At 36.5% G+C, this 18,808-nt stretch overlaps 1 protein-coding gene across 2 annotated transcripts; it reads left to right on the top strand.

Annotated features, from left to right (window-relative positions):
* The first annotated feature begins 70 nt into the window (after positions 1 to 70).
* On the top strand, positions 71 to 15,907 carry LOC117322953 (probable 4-coumarate--CoA ligase 1). 2 transcript variants are annotated; one of them, XM_033877921.1, is made up of 12 exons: positions 71 to 127; positions 3,844 to 4,167; positions 6,680 to 6,887; positions 7,286 to 7,404; positions 8,036 to 8,238; positions 8,879 to 9,047; positions 9,522 to 9,690; positions 10,972 to 11,069; positions 12,006 to 12,147; positions 12,917 to 12,999; positions 13,256 to 13,421; positions 13,638 to 15,907. In XM_033877921.1, the coding sequence occupies exons 2-12, from the start codon at positions 3,871 to 3,873 to the stop codon at positions 13,757 to 13,759; spliced, it is 1,776 nt and encodes a 591-aa protein (XP_033733812.1). In that variant the 5' UTR covers positions 71 to 127; positions 3,844 to 3,870; the 3' UTR covers positions 13,760 to 15,907. The 2 variants fall into 2 exon arrangements, with proteins under 2 accessions (XP_033733812.1, XP_033733813.1); XM_033877922.1 differs by lacking the exon at positions 71 to 127 and adding an exon at positions 363 to 478.
* Positions 15,908 to 18,808: the final 2,901 nt, after the last annotated feature.

The following is an 18,808-nucleotide window of genomic DNA, read 5'->3' on the forward strand; positions in this document are numbered from 1 at the left end:
CCGTAATGCCGACGGCTAGGGGTTAGCAACGCTTGGTATGTGTATACATATATATGCATGGTGTCTATTTATAGCTCAGACAACCTACAAATTGTGTAGAAGGGATAAGACGAGTTCTTCTCTCAAGGTATGTGGATCTATTATATAAGGTGTTATATCGATACACAAGTCGGAGGTTTTACTCATATTAGAAATAAATATCAATATTAAATTTCTGGCCAAAACCATCGTATTTTCGTTTTAACGTTCATGTCAAAGTGCATACAAATTAAAGCCTGCATATACGTGTGTAAACAAATAAGTACGGGCTGTACATATATGAGGCCTGGTTATATCGGTACAAAATACCTGTGTAGTAATTGAAGGATCGGATAGGTCAAAGTCCTTGTGATTTGTGTCTGGTACATTATAATTGTAACCGGGGCACTAGGACACTTGTCATCGGTAACGTTTTCCCGTTTCCCACACGGCTTGTGAGGTATGTATATAGTTTGGAACATGTGTTCATGTTTCACATCAATGTATATTTAGTACGTATATAAGCTTTATTCATGCGCAATAACTATATGGTCCCGGTGTATGCTATATTTATATATATAACGTTTCGCTGCCAGTGACTGACACATATAAATATCTGACATATATATATTATAACCTGCAGGTGATTGAGCTAGATGAAGCGTACAAACAGTATCGTCAGCTCAGAATTGCGGTCTCAGTCATAAAACATTCAACGTTACAAGTCAACGCACATACTATATCTTTCATCGACCCAAAACGATGTTTGGTCACATCCAGTAATTAGCGATCAATTCTGTGATATTATAAGAAATCTATAAGATGAACCTTTTATTATATAGTCCTCTGGCCTAACTTCACTTCATACGTATACAAAATCATGTCTATGATAATATTATGAACATGATAGCATATAGTATACCATATACTGCACCATAACATGTACTGTCCAACGTTCGTTGTATACATTCCAGCGATACGTATACAATATATAATTCACTTTCAGCCTCACAGCTGTAGTATGTACGAAACCAAACACACGAAACATGCATCTCGGTAAACAATCTATTTATATCTTGACGAGTACACGGATGATGAACAAAATCTCGGATTTGCTGGGACTGAAATTTAAAATCAATATACTAAACGGCGAGCTAGGACCTGTGCGTTAAGCAAACCATACTTTTTAAACAACAGTGTCCCGGTAACATTTCTTACGAGTATAGAGTGACATGTCAGAACTGCAGATAACCCAGCGACCTGATTGTGTCTCGCTGTCCTACTTTTCCCAGAGGCCATATTGCACCCACGACAAAATCGGTGGTTCATATGATCAATTTCCAGCTTACAGAACTTGTGATCAGTCCCGGAACGTCGAGCGCCATTACTAATTGGTTTCTGTTATTATTAGCTTTGACAGTTAGTGACGTCATTGTCTGTTGATAATTATTTGTTTTAATAATTCAACCCAAAGTTTAAAATATCGTACAGAATTCATAAATCTGAGACATGGTTTGGTCCCCGTCTAGTAGAAACAGGTCGATGTATATATAGGTAATGTTCACTTCGGCTTATCAATATATGCATTTAAGCATTTTTAATTTTCATTATCTATGTTTGGGACAAGATTAGAAAGCCTTTGGCCAGACAAACTCGCTGACTCCCGAGATAAATTGAGTCCAAAAGTGAAGGACGTTTACAATATCATATTTAGCTAGCTACTAGTATATTATACAGGTTTCCTGACTAAAGTCAATGTTCTGTCGATGTTTTATCGTCTACATGACTCCACCTATTACTAGATTTCGTCTCGCCGACTATAGTCAATGTTCTGTCGGCTTTATTTAGTTACTGATTTATCGCCTATATGACTCGCCTAGTGCTAGAATTCGTCTTTCCGACTATAGTCAGTGTTCTGTCAAAGGTTTACCGCCTACATGACTCCGCCTATTACTAGATTTCGTCTCGCCGACTATAGTCAATGTTCTGTCGGCTTTATTTAGTTACTGATTTACCGCCTACATGACTCGCCTAGTGCTAGAATTCGTCTTTCTGACTATAGTCAGTGTTCTGTCAAAGGTTTACCGCCTAAATGACCCCACCTATTACTAGATTTCGTCTCGCCGACTATAGTAAATGTTCTGTCGGCTTTATTTAGTTACTGATTTACCGCCTACATTACTCGCCTAGTGCTAGAATTCCTCTTTCTGACTATAGTCAGTGTTCTGTCAATGGATTACCGCCTAAATGACTCCACCTATTACTAGGTTTCGTCTCGCCGACTATACTATAGTCAATGTTCTGTCGGCTTTATTTAGTTACTGATTTATCGCCTACATGACTCTCCTTTTGCTAGATTTTGTCTCGCCGACTATAGTCAGTGTTCTGTCCTCGTTAATAATCACAACATGCTACTCCGGGTAACTCATTATCAATCTACAAGTGTAGCTTTTTCAGATTATACATGCAAAACCAGGCACTGTTTGCCAGGAATCTTGACCCCATGTATCATGCTTTTGTTCATGACGTACTTTTCATGACATTGTGTGGTCAGTCAGGGTCATTGCAAACGAGAAATTATATGGCAGTATATTGTGTTTATAATGGACAAACTATTTTCTTAAGCCAATAAAATGGCGTGTTTTGTCATCATTTTAATTGCTTATGTGTCTCGATAAAGAAAGTGTTGCCTGCGTCTATTAAAAAACCCATTTGTTCGCATCATACCAGCACCGTCATTCCTGCTGAATACCAATATAGCTTCGAGGTATCTATCAATATGCCGATACAACTTTTATTTTTCAAGAGATTTTTAACAAGGCAGAACAATTTATTCATCTCAACCATACACCATCAAATTCACTTTCATTCAAGGGTATTACATTAGTTTGTTTGTAAGAAAGAAAGAAAGAAAGAAAGAAAGAAAGAAAGAAAGAAAATATAGAGGGATATTAAGTGATTAACCTGGACGAAGAAAGAGGAGAGAGAAAAAGAACTTTTTGATTGACAGGCTTACCATGCACAAAAAACATTTGAAAACGGAGAATGCCAGTGTAACTTTAATACGCTCCGTCGGTCATCTGGTGTTTGATGTTACCTGTATGACAACACAATATTAAAAGTACCGACACCGTCAGGGACTTGTGTATTGCTTAGATGACCGTGTTTTTGTGAAAATTCATTTCAGTAACCTACATTGTTGTACTGTATCAAGTTATGTGTTGAATCCTGTTATGAATAAGAGATAGTCTGTCATGTTCCATTCGTCAATACAACGCAGTGTTACTTCAATATTATATGTTGAAAACGTATTCCTTACTTAACATGATTTTCAGTTGCATTCGAACACGAAATACTGGCTATCTTACCATAAGCGGTAGCGGTATAGCCTTTGTATACATCTAAAGCATTTTACTTCATGAATATTTAAATTTGTATTACATGTAACTTAGATATTCACACTTCTTTGCCGCGACTGGCTTCTCAATGGAGGAAAACCCAGAGAAACTGAGGACAGAGACCTGGTCGTGTAGATGATTCTGTGGATGGAGGAATTGTGCGATTATTGTCCTCGTCAGTATCTATGTTGCTTTCTTATTTGACAGGTGTGTGTTGACGTTGGTATGAAGTTTGTTTCTGTTTTGCTCACACCAATTATCCTAGAAATATACACTGGTAGGCCTGCTAAGATGTCTCTTGTCGGTTTTATTAAATCTTTGGTCTGATTTATGTGGAAGTAAGTACAGAACTGACGTATTTGTCTTGATATCCAAAACATTGAAATTGATTGAAGTTATTTCAACATGTTTTTTTTTTCAATTTCAGAAAGAAAGTTAACGATATATTTTGAGCATGGCATCGTCAGCTAGTAAACTTAACTTTCTATCGCGGGGAGTGTGGTCATTACTACTACAGACGTCAAGGTCACCTTCCCACAACGTAAAGTATACCCACAGACAAGTCTCCCGGCTTCTTTCTACACTTAGACGATCTGTGGCGATAGGAGATGTACACACAAGGCCATTCAGTACCACAAGCTTAACTAAAACCATTTTCACAAGCAATTTACCAGATCTTGAAATTCCACAGGAAAGCCTTGGCGAATATTTACTGCCAAAGTTTGACACTTTCGGCGACAAAACAGCATTGGTAGGTATTTCTTTTTATACACAATTCTACCCAGTGTTTAACTTTTTAGGTCACCTGAGACGAAGTCTCAAGTGACCTATTCTAATCGCCTTTTGTCCGTCGTCGTCCGTCGTCCGTCGTGCGTCGTGCGTCCGTAAACTTTTTACATTTTCGACTTCTTCTCCAAAACCACTTAACAAAATTCAATGAAATTTGGCAGAAAGTTTCTATGGCTGAAGGTCAACCAAAATTGTGAATTATATGGTCCCCAGCCCCCAGGGGCCTGAGGGGTGGGGCCAAAAAGGGTCAAATTGACTAAAACTTCAAAAATCTTCTTCTCTACTCTCAGATATGGTAGAATCAAATACTCTTCATAGATGGAAGGGTCTTAAGGTGCTTTACCAAAATTGTGAATTTCATGACCCTGGGGTCTCATGTTTGCCCCTGGGGAGGGGGTAAACTTTACTATAGTTTATATAGGGAAATCACATTTTTGACTATTATTTGTTGGATTTCTATTGGAATTCATTCTAACTTGTATCAAATTATCAGCATGATGACAGTTTGATGGTATGTACATGTTGGCCCTGGTTGACCCCCAGGGGCTGGTGGGCGGGGCCAAAAAGGGTCAAATTGACTGAAATTTCAAAAATCTTCTTCTCTACTCTCAGATATGGTAGAATCAAATACTCTTCATAGATGGAAGGGTCTTAAGGTGCTTTACCAAAATTGTGAATTTCATGACCCTGGGGTCTCACGTTTGCCCCTGGGAGGGGGTAAACTTTACTATAGTTTATATAGGGAAATCACATTTTTGACTATTATTTGTTGGATTTGTATTGGAATTCATTCTAACTTGGTTCAAATTATCAGCATTGGATTACAGTTTGATGTTATGTACATGTTGGCCCTGGTTGACCCCCAGGGGCTGGTGGGCGGGGCCAAAAAGGGTCAAATTGACTGAAATTTCAAAAATCTTTCTCTATACTCTCAGATATGTTAGAATCAAATACTCTGCATAGATGAAGGGATCTTATGGTGCTTTACCAAAATTGTGAATTTCATGACCCTGGGGTCTCACGTTTGCCCTGGGGAGGGGAGTAAACTTTACTATAGTTTATATAGGGAAATCACATTTTTGACTATTATTTGTTGGATTTCTATTGGAATTCATTCTAACTTGTATCAAATTATCAGCATGGGATGACACTTTGATGGTATGTACATGTTGGCCCTGGTTGACCCCCAGGGGCTGGTGGCCGGGGCCAAAAAGGGTCAAATTGACTAAAATTTCAAAAATCTTCTTCCCTACTCTCAGATATGGTAGAATCAAATACTCTTCATAGATGGAAGGGTCTTAAGGTGCTTTACCAAAATTGTGAATTTCATGACCCTGGGGTCTCACGTTTGCCCCTGGGGAGGGGGTAAACTTTACTATAGTTTATATAGGGAAATCACATTTTTGACTATTATTTGTTGGATTTCTATTGGAATTCATTCTAACTTGGTTCAAATTATCCTCATGGGATTACAGTTTGATGTTATGTACATGTTGGCCCTAGTTGACCCCCAGGGGCTGGTGGGCGGGGCCAAAAAGGGTCAAATTGACTGAAATTTCAAAAATCTTCTTATCTACTACATGTATATGTTAGAATTAAATACTCTTCATAGACTGACCCCATTAGGACTGATGGGTGGGGCCAAAAAGGGTCAATTTAGTTGGCCGAAATATTTCAAATCTCAGGTGACCGTTAAGGCCCTTTGGGCCTCTTGTTAACGATTAATGGTTTGTTGTATTGCCACATTTCTAAACAACTCATCCCTTCTAGTATTGGTGAGTCCTTCCTCTGTAATGACTCGTTCCCACTAGTAATGGTAACTCCTTCCTCTGTAATGACTCATTCCCACTAGCATTGTCGACTCCTTTCTCTGTGATGACTCATTCCCACTAGTATTTGTGATTACTTCCTCTGTGATGATTCATTCCCACTAGTATTGGTGATTACTTCCTCTGTGATGACTCATTCCCACTAGTATTGGTGATTACTTCCTCTGTGATGACTCATTCCCCCCAGTATTGGTGATTCATTTCTCTATAATGACTCATTCCCACTAGTATTGGTGACTCCTTCCTCTGTGATGACTCATTCCCACTAGTATTGGTGACTCCTTCCTCTGTAATGACTCGTTCCCACTAGTATTGGTGACTCCTTCCTCTGTAATGACTCATTCCCACTAGTAATGGTGACTCCTTTCTTTGTGATGACTCATTCCCACTAGTATTGGTGATTACTTCCTCTGTGATGACTCATTCCCACTAGTATTGGTGACTCCTTCCTCTGTGATGACTCATTCCCACTAGTATTGTCGACTCATTTCTCTATAATGACTCGTTCCCACTAGTATTGGTGATTCCTTCCTCTGTGATGACTCATTCCCACTAGTAATGGTGACTCCTTCCTCTGTGATATTCCATTCCTAATAAAGTTTAAACATTTGTTGTTTTGTTTTACACAACATTTTGTTATTCCAGGTTGATTTCGCCAACGGCAAGACGTACACTTACTCTGAGCTCAAAGCAGCAATTATTAGTGTCGCTAGTGCCCTCAACAGACTTGGTTACAAGAAAGGAGATGTCATGGCCATGTATTCTGTCAACAACTCAGAGTATTGTATCCTACTGCTAGCGTGTGCAGCATCTGGGATTATCTTGACCACCGCCAACCCTGCATACACTCCTGGTAGGTATCAAATCTTATGTTGAGTTTTGCTTACCTGATCAGAGTTGTACTAGTCCTATTTCTAACATATTGGTACAGAGTACGTGAAATAGGGAATGATGAAGGGGTCATTATATTGTAAGTGCATGCCTAACTTATATAACGGTCTAAATCACGTGTGTCCAGGAACACGTGACTTATTTTCATCATTAGTTACTTTACTGAAAGTTTGGCACTCTTCGGGTTTCCTGTCCATGTATTGTCGTATAGCGATTGTGTTGTATATATCTCTTCTATTTCACATTGACATATACCGGTAATTTGTTTACATTGCTAGTCCCCTCTTGCTCATTTATAATGCAGTGTTGCTTTTAGTCTTTGTTCGCCTGATGTACAAGATGTTCATGTTGATATTACAGCGGAACTTGCGCGACATTTAAATCACTCTGGGTCCACAAGTTTGGTTGTAGTCGATGTTCTATTACCAGTCGCCAAGACAGCTCTGGACAGTGATCCTAACTTGAAGAACACTATCAAGGTACTGCTTATAAAAACGAATGAGGTTTAAATTTATCCCATATCTCAGGGATTCATAATATTCAGATTAATCGATCACGTTCTTTATGTAAAAGTAAAACGTATAACTGGTATGCTCCATTCCATACTTTGTATTAAAATTGTTGTTTAACTATCATAATCAATCCAGATTTTCCTAACATCATTGTTAGTTCATGACAAGATGTATTGTCGTCGGAAGAATAATGACATGTTTGTCGCGTTGCCGGACAATTTATCTGTTTTCTGCACCCATTGCAAACGACTTGTGTTGCATTGGTTTCTCGTATTCCAACGACCCTTTGACGAGTCTTTAACATAAAGTAGCATGAATACTTCGCCTACGCATGAACAGCAACACACTTCTCTTTGCTACACGTGATTCATCTATTTTTAAGTTATGATCCACTAGTAGCAATGCAGCAAGCAATCTATTGTGTTATTCAAAAATGCATTAGTGATAACTATTTAATATACATGAAGCTATTCAGGCCAATTGGACCCTTTGTATTATATTGGGTCAGTCATTTAGTCACAGAACCTCCGATGATTCACAATTTTGTGAACAGACATATTGGTATTGACGGGTTACTTACGTAGACTGATCTTTACAGGAAGTGGTAGTCATTGGAGAAGCAGAAGGCTACCGTTCATTTTCCTCGCTTTTAGAGGATGACGGGAAATCTTTCCCAGACAACCTCAACATCGATCCGATGAATGACGTGGTTGTCATACCCTACTCCAGCGGAACGACAGGACTACCAAAGGGAGTGCAGCTCACCCATTATAACCTGGTGGCTAACCTTCAGCAGTTTAGGTAAAGTTAGCTGCTTTTTACTTTTAACTACATTCAAGGTACTTCTAAACAATGGACAAAAAAGGAGCATTTATGTCTAAAGCTGAGGGGTTTTCTCGTTACCACATTAACTCATAATGTTATTATCTTGATTAGCAATACATTTATGATGCTTTTTATTGGGAAAAACACTGTCTCCTCGATCAATGTATTGGAAAATCCACTATCTATATGAACAATTCATTTGGAAAGAACCTTTCTGTACAAACAATTTATTATGAAAACCACTGTTTGTACGAACAATTTCTTGGGAAGCCACTATCTGTACGATAATACCATACTTTAAGTGTTTGTGTAATGAAAATGGAACGGATTTATAGTTTACATAATTATGTATCATATTTGATTTTAATTATCTGGTTACAGCATTGTTCGCCCAATTATTTCATGTTTCCGGGGTTTTGTGTATTTTTCGTCCCAACAATTATCTTTTCCTGTCATACTAGAGCTTCGATCCGCCCCATATTTTGTATTTTGCATTTTTTCTGCAAAATTAAAACAATTAGACAAGAGTAAAAAATACATTATTTTTGGAAATACTTATTTGTTGCCATTATTAAGAATTAGACTCCTCTGAATTTCATTTTCCATATTTTGTTAGGCCGGTGATTAGGGTGACCGAGGAAGACACCAGCTTAGGGATTCTTCCATTTTATCATTGCTACGGCATGATCCCGGTCATGATGGGCGTATTTCAGGACGGAGGAAAACTAGTGACGCTCCCGAAATTTGACCCCGTCATGTTCCTTACGGCTTTGGCTGAACAAAAGGTAAATTTCTACAATTTTGGTATGCTTAAAATATCAAGTGTTTTGAGGGCGCCATCAGGATCTACTTTTATTTAGTAATCAAGAAAATATTTATTTACTTTTATGTTTTTGAGGTGCATCAATGTGATGGCGGTTCCTGTGTCAATACCTTAGTCCTAATATTACTAGTGTGTGATCATGGCTTTAACGGCGGGCATTGGCTATTAAACAGAGACCATTTTCCTTCCGAGAGGCCTGGTCTTGCACATATAATATTTGCAGTTTTTAGAGTATATCTAAATATAATTCTTTTGTTCATATTTGACCCTCATTTCATCGATATGGTTTGTATTTACAATTTTTATGCTACATTATTCTCTGAATTCGTTATATATATTATTTTATTTATTTGTTTAGTTGGTTTAAGCGTGTTAGTGCATTTTTACGGAATACCATATTTCAATGTGTTAATGATTCAAACCTTACATCACGTAGGTAACAATGGCCCATATTGTCCCACCAATCGTCGTGTTTATGGCCAAACATCCTGCTGTATCCGAGTTTGACCTTTCTAATCTGAAAAGGACAGTAGTGGGAGCGGCCCCTCTAGGTGAAGCCATTACTGAAGCCTTCACTAAGAGATTAAATATCCCCATCACACAAGGTAGGTGTCGGATTTCTCGGTTTGTTTTTTTTATATATAATTATTTGTTTTTGATAACTTTATTTTCATATTAACTGATAGGATCATGATTTCTGAAAGGGAAAAACAGTAAAGGATATGACTAGCTAACGAATGACATCATATTCTTCACTATGTTAGATATAATACGTACCACATTTTCACCGCATACAATGAAACTTGATTTAGCCGCAAAATCTACAAATTCAATTTGGAATTCCAATTTAAAAAGTAAAAACGACATGTGACGTCGTCAGCGTTAAAATAACATCATCATCACAAATGAGCCATTTTACCATATAAATGCTACACATGTATTGTGAAAAAATGTCATTGTTTACAAAGTATCCAAACTATTTAAGTTTTAACTTTTAGTATTGGCATTTACTTTGTTGCATTTCATGCCTACATGGACTTTACAAGAAACGAACATGTGCTATGCTTCTATATCCCTATTATTTATACGTATGTTACGGACAGACTTTGATGTTTATATTGGTACCTATGTTACGGACTGACTTTGATGTTTATTGGTACCTATGTTACGGACATACTTTGATGTTTATATTGGTACCTATGTCACGGACTGACTTTGATGTTTATTTATACCTATGTTACGGACTGACTTTGATGTTTACATTGGTACCTATGTTACGGACAGACTTTGATGTTTACATTGGTACCTATGTTTCGGACTGACTTTGATGTTTATTTGTACCTATGTTACGGACAGACTTTGATGTTTATATTGGTACCTATGTTACGGACTCACTTTGATGTTTATTTGTACCTATGTTACGGACTGACTTTGATGTTTATTTGTACCTATGTTACGGACTGACTTTGGTGTATATTTGGTACCCAGGGTGCTGACTGACTTTGATGTTTATATTGTACCCAGGGTACGGACTGACTTTGGTGTATATTTGGTACCAAGGCTACCGACTGACTTTGGTGTATATTTGGTACCCAGGGTACGGACTGACTTTGGTGTATATTTGGTACCCAGGGTACGGACTGACTTTGGTGTATATTTGGTACCCAGGGTGCTGACTGACTTTGATGTTTATATTGGTACCCAGGGTACGGACTTCTTTAATGCTTATATTGGTACCAATGCTGCGGACTGACTTTGATGTTTATTTATACCTATGTTACGGATTAACTTTGATGTTTATATTGGTACCAAGGCTACCGACTGACTTTGGTGTATATTTGGTACCTAGGGTACGTACTGAATTTGATGTTTATTTTGGTACATAGGGTACGGACTGACAGAGACGTCTCCTGTGTTGGCGGTTGATAACCTTCCTCCTAGCCCAGGAACTACCGGCCGACTTGCGCCCAATACAATGGCCAAGGTAAGCAATACCATTCAGTTCTTTTCGTACAAATTACAACGCGTCAATTACTACATTTATTGATTCTCAATGACGTCATTTCTGTTGATATTCCATAACTTTTACAAACGTGTCACTATATAAACTTTATTCGTTATAAATCATTTGCGAAACATATCATGGGAACTTATTTCAATCACTCGTGTTGCCGGGGTGTGAAATCAAACCGGGATACTCAGCGAAAGCCGACGTGAACCCCGATATTACTCTACAAGCTTCTGTAACTGACAGTATCTGCAGATAATAGTATAGTTTTTCGGCATAGTCGTATAATATTCTTTTGGCCTCGGATATGACGCGACAGGTGGCGTTACTTGTCAAGATGAAGTATGTGATTGGTCAATGTAGCAGTAAATACAAAATGCATATATGCAGTTAAAAACGAAACAAAGTTAAGTGAATGTAAGCTTAATAAGTGGATGTATTTTTTCAAATGGCACATTAAACTTATATTTCTAATTCGAATGGCTTAGTAATGCCTCAAATGTCTTATTATCACCAAATTATTCAAACTGATTTGTTATCATTGCTGAAACGCATAAGTTCGTTAATTTATTTCATCTGCAGTTTTACATTATAACCGCCAGAATTGAAACTATGCCGTTTATTTCTTATATATAAATATAAATATATTTACCTTCCTGTGATTGGAAGCTATGTTATGCTACCATATTTCTCTGATGATATTGATTAAGGTTGTGAATAACAAGTTGTCGATATAGGAGTGATAGCATCAGAATGGATAAGTTTTATCTTTTTTCAGCCGTGCCTCCACATTCCTTCCAGTGTTTTATTGTATCCTATAGACAGTAAGTTAATCAATAAACCATGCAATCAAACACGTACACATGAATTCCGTTATTAATCGGCCGGTCATTGTCACCTTGTATAACTCAGGTCGTCAATCCGGAAACGGGTGCCGAGCTCGGAACTGGAGAAACCGGAGAGTTAGTATTCAAGGGTCCACAGATAATGAAAGGCTATCTAAACAACCAGCAGGCCACTGATGATATGATAAAGGATGGATGGCTGTATTCAGGTAGGATATTTCTGTAAATCGAATCTTCTTTTATAAGTTTCAAACTTTATTATTTTGTCTTAGTTCTCACCTGTTGTACAAAAGACACAAGTGTGAATACACGCCATTATATATGATTGGATAGGTACTGGATGGATCAAGCTGCGTCCTGTTTCGTCCTTACGAGTACCTTCAGTGATGTTACATTTGTAGGGACACCATAGAGCTGTTTCGTTCTTTTCAGGTCGTTCACCTAAGTGATATCAGGACATCATAGAGCTGTTTCATCCTTCTATGTTTCTTCAATGATTCTTCAGTATTGTCAGGGACAACTTAGAGAGCTGTTTGGTCCTTCTAGGTCACTTCATTGATGTTACGTTGGTAGGGGCATCAAAGAGCTGTTTCGTCCTTCTAGGTCTCTTAAGTGACTTTCCAGTCATATTGGGGAAGCTATAGAGCTGCTTCGTCCTTCTATGTCTCTTCAGTGACTCTCCAGTTATGTCAGGGGCAACACAGATCTTTCGTTTCTAGTTCATCCAGCCTTTTCTCTCTTTTCTCTCGAAAACTGTTATGAAGTCATTAAGTAGGTTATAATGTAACGCAACTATAGCAATCGCCCGAAGAAAGCCGCAAGCTGGAAAACGTTTGTAATTTCAATATCGAGTTTCAGTGGCCATGTTAATATTTCGTTTTTACATTTATACATGTATTTACATTTTTTAAAGTCAGTTATTATATCTGATATTTGAAACGTAATCAACAACATGTGACACAATGTTCTCTTGTATAGGTGATGTGGGACATGTACAAGAGGACGGCTGTATTGTTATCACAGACAGATTGAAGGAACTCATCAAGTACAAGGGTTTCCAGGTACAGTTAATAGTTCATACCATATTCAAACATATTAAATCACTATTCAATGTTCTACATACTCTCAATTGTTATCATATTGTCATAATTTCTGTTATATGTAAGTCGTTCACACAAACAAGTCATTATTAGCAATGACATATTCTGAGTTCTGCAACATTTGGACCCTGATCTGTTGGAAGACATTCGTTTGACTTCCGGTGTCGGGGATATAGGTATTTTAACAAGATATTATGAGTTTCTTGCCTATGATCAGGTTCCTCCGGCAGAATTGGAGGACCTACTCCTCAAACATCCGGGTATCCAGGACGCGGCTGTGATAGGTATCCCAGATGAGGACGCAGGGGAGCTGCCCCGAGCTTACGTGGTGTCCAAACCAGACCAAACATTGACTGAAGAGGAAGTCTGCAAATTTGTTGAAGGTAGTGTTTATAAAAAGAATGTAAATCGTAAGGAACGATATGCTGATGTTTTAAGAGTTTAACAACTGCCAATGGCAATTTCTATTGAATGCGTCATTCTTAATATACTAGTTTGTTTATGTCTTCACTGTGTCTATACATAAATGATGCTGCCTTTAATAAAATGAATAATAAAATATCTTTCCCACCTAATTTTCGTTTTTTTTTTTATCACAGATAACGTGTCTGGACACAAGAAACTACGGGGTGGAGTGCAGTTCATGAAAGAAATCCCAAAGTCGCCTTCTGGCAAAATCCTCAGACGAGTTCTCAGGGACGAATTAAGCTCGAAAGTGTAATTAAGTAACACAATAGGAATGTTTCGAATGTATCCGAGATCATTTAATGTATATCGTTACAACTCGTATTGATTTTAACTTGAAATATATGTATTTGCACTTTAATGCACTTATGGCAGCGACAATGCAACATAAGGGATTTTTTTTATTTCATTAGATTCTTACATTCTTGGCTGGACTGATGAGACTAACACATGAAACTCCAGTCACGATGTATCACACATTTTAATATGTTTACATTTTACCAAAGATTTTACGATGATATTGTGTTTTTACTGTTATTTTGAAGTAGTATTATATTTTTGAAATGAAGGTCAATAAGTAGTGATATGATTGTTGTTCTGTAGATATTAACTATGTTTTACGTGTGATGTTTGAATATTCGCCTGGTGATCGAAGGATCGCTACATGTAGTTCGAGTCCCGACACGGGAACGGTGTGTTGTACCCTTGAATAAGATACTTCCTGTTCGATATATATGTAAATGACTACCTGGTAAGATAGGTTTGTTAGCACCGAAAAGTAGTTCTACTAGGTTTATCTTCCAAGGAAGGAGTAGAGAAAGAGGGATAGTTGGAGGGGGTAAAGACGGGGTAACCACGGATGCTTATTTTTGTGATCCACTTTAAAACAACTGTGTTGCAATAGCGGTATAATTAAAATTGCAACGTAATAATTATTGATATTATGCTTATGAAAAGGGTATTTTTAAGTAAAGAATATTTGACTTTGTTTAAAAGCTTTCTTTTCTTCTTTTCTTTTTTTCCACAATGTAGATTATAGTTACAACGAAAGTGTTTTACAGCAGTTGTTTGCTATACTGTAAAATACCTTTTTACCTGTAGAGGCAATTTACTTCTTATATAATTCTGTATATTTTATTCTCAATCAAGAAGTTTTTCTCCTTCTTTTTAAAGTAGCTATGTTTACACTGTTAAGTTCATCAATGAAATTGACATTTTGCTGAAGATTTGAATTATTTGTGTGGATTTAAATCTCTCGCGAAAGAAAATCAGTTGCACATTAAAAATGACGTCATAGCAATAGCAGGATTGTTTGTTTGTTTTTGTTTTTGTTTTTGTTTTTTTTTTTTTTTTGCGAAACGGAATCGAGAAACAATTGACTCTACAAGATGACACACCTTTCTGACGATTTAATTGTAGGTTGTAAGCAAAGACAATATTTCGTCATCTTTGACCTGAATGATATTGTTTATACCGTAGTCTATCCTGGAGAGTTTTACGGAAGAAGCATATTCAATATTAATATGGTATAAATACAATTTATATATAGGTCACTGTGACATGATAAATGATATATGTGACAGAGGAGCGGGAAATTGATCTATATATCATGTATATCATGGCGGAATGTATACAGCGCAGAGAATTATGATGACCTGCGGTTTAACTTTCTTTTACTAGATTAAACAGCAGGGGTATAATGTTTTTACTTGATCATTTTTAATAAATCAGTTTTTATAGATTTTTAAAAGAAATGCTTTATATTTGTGTGACTGGTATAAATCATAGATGATTTTAAATATACTGCTGATATTACAGTGATTTGTGTAGATGACAACAAGCGTTATTGTGTATGTACGCATTATAATATGTTTTTATGTATTAATCATTATTGTGTTTCTTTATTATTGTTGTGTGTTAATCAGCATATTGCAGCATATTGTCTTTTTCAAGCATTATTGTGTATCGATCGTATCAAGCATAAATGTCTTTGGATGCTATAAAACATTATTGTGTATGGATGTAATCAAACAATACTGTGTGTGGATGTTATCAAACAATACTGTGCGTGGATGTTATAAAACATTATTGTGTATGGATGTAATCAAACATTATTGTGTGTGGATAGTATCAAACATTACTGCGTGGGTGTTATCAAACAATACTGTGTGTGGATGTTATAAAACAGTATTGTGTATGGATGTTATCAAACATTAATGTTTGTGGATGTTATCAAACATTATTGTGTATGGATAGTATCAAACATGATTGTGTGTTGATGACATCAAGCATTACTGTATGTCGATGTTATTAAACATGATTGTGTGTTGATGGTTATAATCAATATTTTGTATGCATATTATAATCTTCTGACGATTTATTTCAAATAAAGATCAAAGATTTCTATTGGTTTCAGACAGGTTTTGCATTTTAACTCGCCTAGCCCGTAGGGCCGGTGAGCTTATGATATGGCGCGTTGTCCATCGTCTGTCTGTTAACGTTTCTAAAAAAATAGCCACCAGTCATGTGCGGGTTAGTGGATTTTGACCAAATTTTGTCTGAAGCATTTTTGGGGACGGGAAACAATTTTTTTATGAACCCTGGGTCTACCCAGGGGCTTGAGAGGAGGGGTCAAATAGGTGAAATTGAGCATTTTTTAAAATCCTTTTTCTGTAGGAATGAAAGGATTTGTTCCTTACGTCATCTGAAGGATCTTAGGGGAACCAATTTTGTATAAACGGCGTCCCTAAGTAGGTGAGGGCGGAGAACAAGCGATAAGGTGCCTGGTTAGGGCAACGGGAAATTCGAATCTTTGAGATACGTTTAGATTTCACAGCCACATACATGCATACACACATAAAAACTCTATATCAATTCTTATTTTGTAATTTCAAAATCACAGTCTTGAAATATTTTGTCAGACCTGTATCAAACCTGTCATTCACAAATCGATAGTTATATAATACATTGTATTTATAAGTTGGAGTATGTGGAATACATGTTGGTATAGAGTAGAAAGTAGAAAGGAAACTTACTTCAGTAGATTGTTCAAGAGATCTTCCACATTATGGAAGTGTAATGTGTCGCCATGATTGATAATATACCGGAGTAAGAATGCTCCTCACGGGTTTACATAAAACTTCGCACAGATATGCACATACAAAGTGGATGGAAATATTAACCAATAAAAACATGTAAAATATCCCATTTTAACCAATAAAACATGTTTACAACCCTGTGACCAACAAATGGTTTATCCCAAAAGTATATATTACTTACCTGTATGTAATACTGTACAGTTATATCTATCTAAATTAAAACATCTAAGAATGGTATCGAAATCTCACTACACTCCATTGTATAACAAATTGATGGATGAAAAGTATTCAACATATGGTGAAATTTATGTACATCCTTATCAGGAGGCCATATGATAAAAGAATCATCAAGGAACCTTAAAAAATTAGGTTTGTAAAATTATCCCAAAACTAAGATTCAATATCAGAATAGAGTTTCTTCGAAATATCCCAAGACAACAGCAAAAAAGGTGTCAGCTAATGAAAATATTAAAACCTAGTCTCAATAGACCATAGTAGATATGGCGCAACCTTATAAACTTGTTTTGTAAACGCATGTACATTGTGACGTCACGTTATTTGTTACGTCATCAAGTTGTTCTTTCAAAAATAAACATTCCTGAGGAGCAGCAATAGCTGTGAGAGCTTGTTTGTCGGTAGGTTGTTTTATATATATATATATCCAAATCTACATGTACACGATTTTTTTTTCTCGATACATATAATTATATATATATTTAAATGTTTAAATATATGAACATGTATACTATATAAACGCAAACAATTCATGTAATATGTATTGTCAGGTATGTTAGATACTTCCTCCCTGAGGTAAACCATACCGAGGACACCATAACCATTCATGAGATATTTATAGAATCGTAACAACCGATGTAAGACACATCTGCCAAGCTGACTCGGGATTATCAAACAGGTAAGTCTGTTAATCAAACTTCACTATGTGGCTATAATGCTTAACTCTTTTGTTTCTTAGGTATTTGATTTGTTATCTTACAGACAACAGCTGATAAATTGATGAAAACATATATTATGCACTGAATGTCATGCTCAAAATGGAAAACAAACTATCTAGATCATCAAACAAAGAGTGCATTTTTTGTATTTCAGAAAACCTTAGATATACGTAAAATTTTGTGCATTTACGCAGTAAAAGAACGAACTACAATTGTAATTTGCAATGATATGGAGCAGCATGAATATATATATATATACTTATATTGGAGCTCTACCGTCCTACAATACGAACACTTTAGACGATTAATTACTTATTCATAAATTAAGTTAGATGCAAACATATATATATGCTTGTCTCAAATGATATATTGTGTGATCTATTGTACCTACCAGTTCAAGTGCATCGTGATTTGAGACTTACGTATGTGTATTAATGCCACTGTGAAATCACATAATCACCACAGTGGTGACAAATAACACATCGAGTAGCTTATTACATAGATATTTTCATATTTATTTTTTTAAATCAGTCGTGAGTCGTCTATCAAGGAAGAAATATACAGAGCGCCTATTAATATCTAAACAAACATTGAATTTGTAAAGAGTAATGTACACAAAAAAGGTAACATGATACCTTGCCCGGTACTCTGTCGTGTCACAAGACAGTACAATGGAAAGGTTACCTCAGGTTAATTTGTTACCGCACAGGATCCATGCAGGGTCGGGTAACAAAAGGTATACATTGCTTGATTGGCATAAAACTAGCACCACCCCTTTTTAAATGACGTCACAATTTGTAGTTTATGGTAAACTATAAAATCTCCCGTTTGCAAGCACACATCGACCAGTTTCTGTTTTATAACACTGTACAATATGACCACAGTCGGATATGTCCTAACAAATGACGTCACAATATTTGTTTTAGGTGAGGATAATGAATTTTTTAATATGAAAATTACGTAGTAAGATTTTCCCCAATACGAGAAACTTTCTATTTCCTTTTCACTACTTTCCATACTAAAACGCAACAGACAGACAAGGAATAGAATCTTCGAAATGACACACCACCTTCTGAACGTTAAACTGCTTAATATTCAAATCGACAACTTCATGAAAACATTAATGTTTTAGACTATATCTTTAATCATCTGGTTCACCTAATACTATTTGTATTACTTACTAATGGTCTTGTGTGGTTTTGTCACAACCTAGGTTTTACAATACCAAGAGGAGAATCTTGAAAATAGCTTCCA

The sequence above is a fragment of the Pecten maximus genome, chromosome 3 (genome assembly GCF_902652985.1).
Source record: "Pecten maximus chromosome 3, xPecMax1.1, whole genome shotgun sequence".
Lineage (NCBI taxonomy): Eukaryota > Metazoa > Mollusca > Bivalvia > Pectinida > Pectinidae > Pecten > Pecten maximus.

What these genes read in the sequence shown, in the direction of transcription:
- LOC117322953 (XM_033877921.1), top strand. Translation starts at nt 3,871, where the DNA reads ATGGCATCGTCAGCTAGTAAACTTAACTTTCTATCGCGGGGAGTGTGG. An exon ending in CGCCCAATACAATGGCCAAG is followed by an intron (nt 11,070 to 12,005) that starts GTAAGCAATACC and finishes TGTATAACTCAG; the next exon opens with GTCGTCAATCCGGAAACGGG. An exon ending in AGTCTGCAAATTTGTTGAAG is followed by an intron (nt 13,422 to 13,637) that starts GTAGTGTTTATA and finishes TTTTTATCACAG; the next exon opens with ATAACGTGTCTGGACACAAG.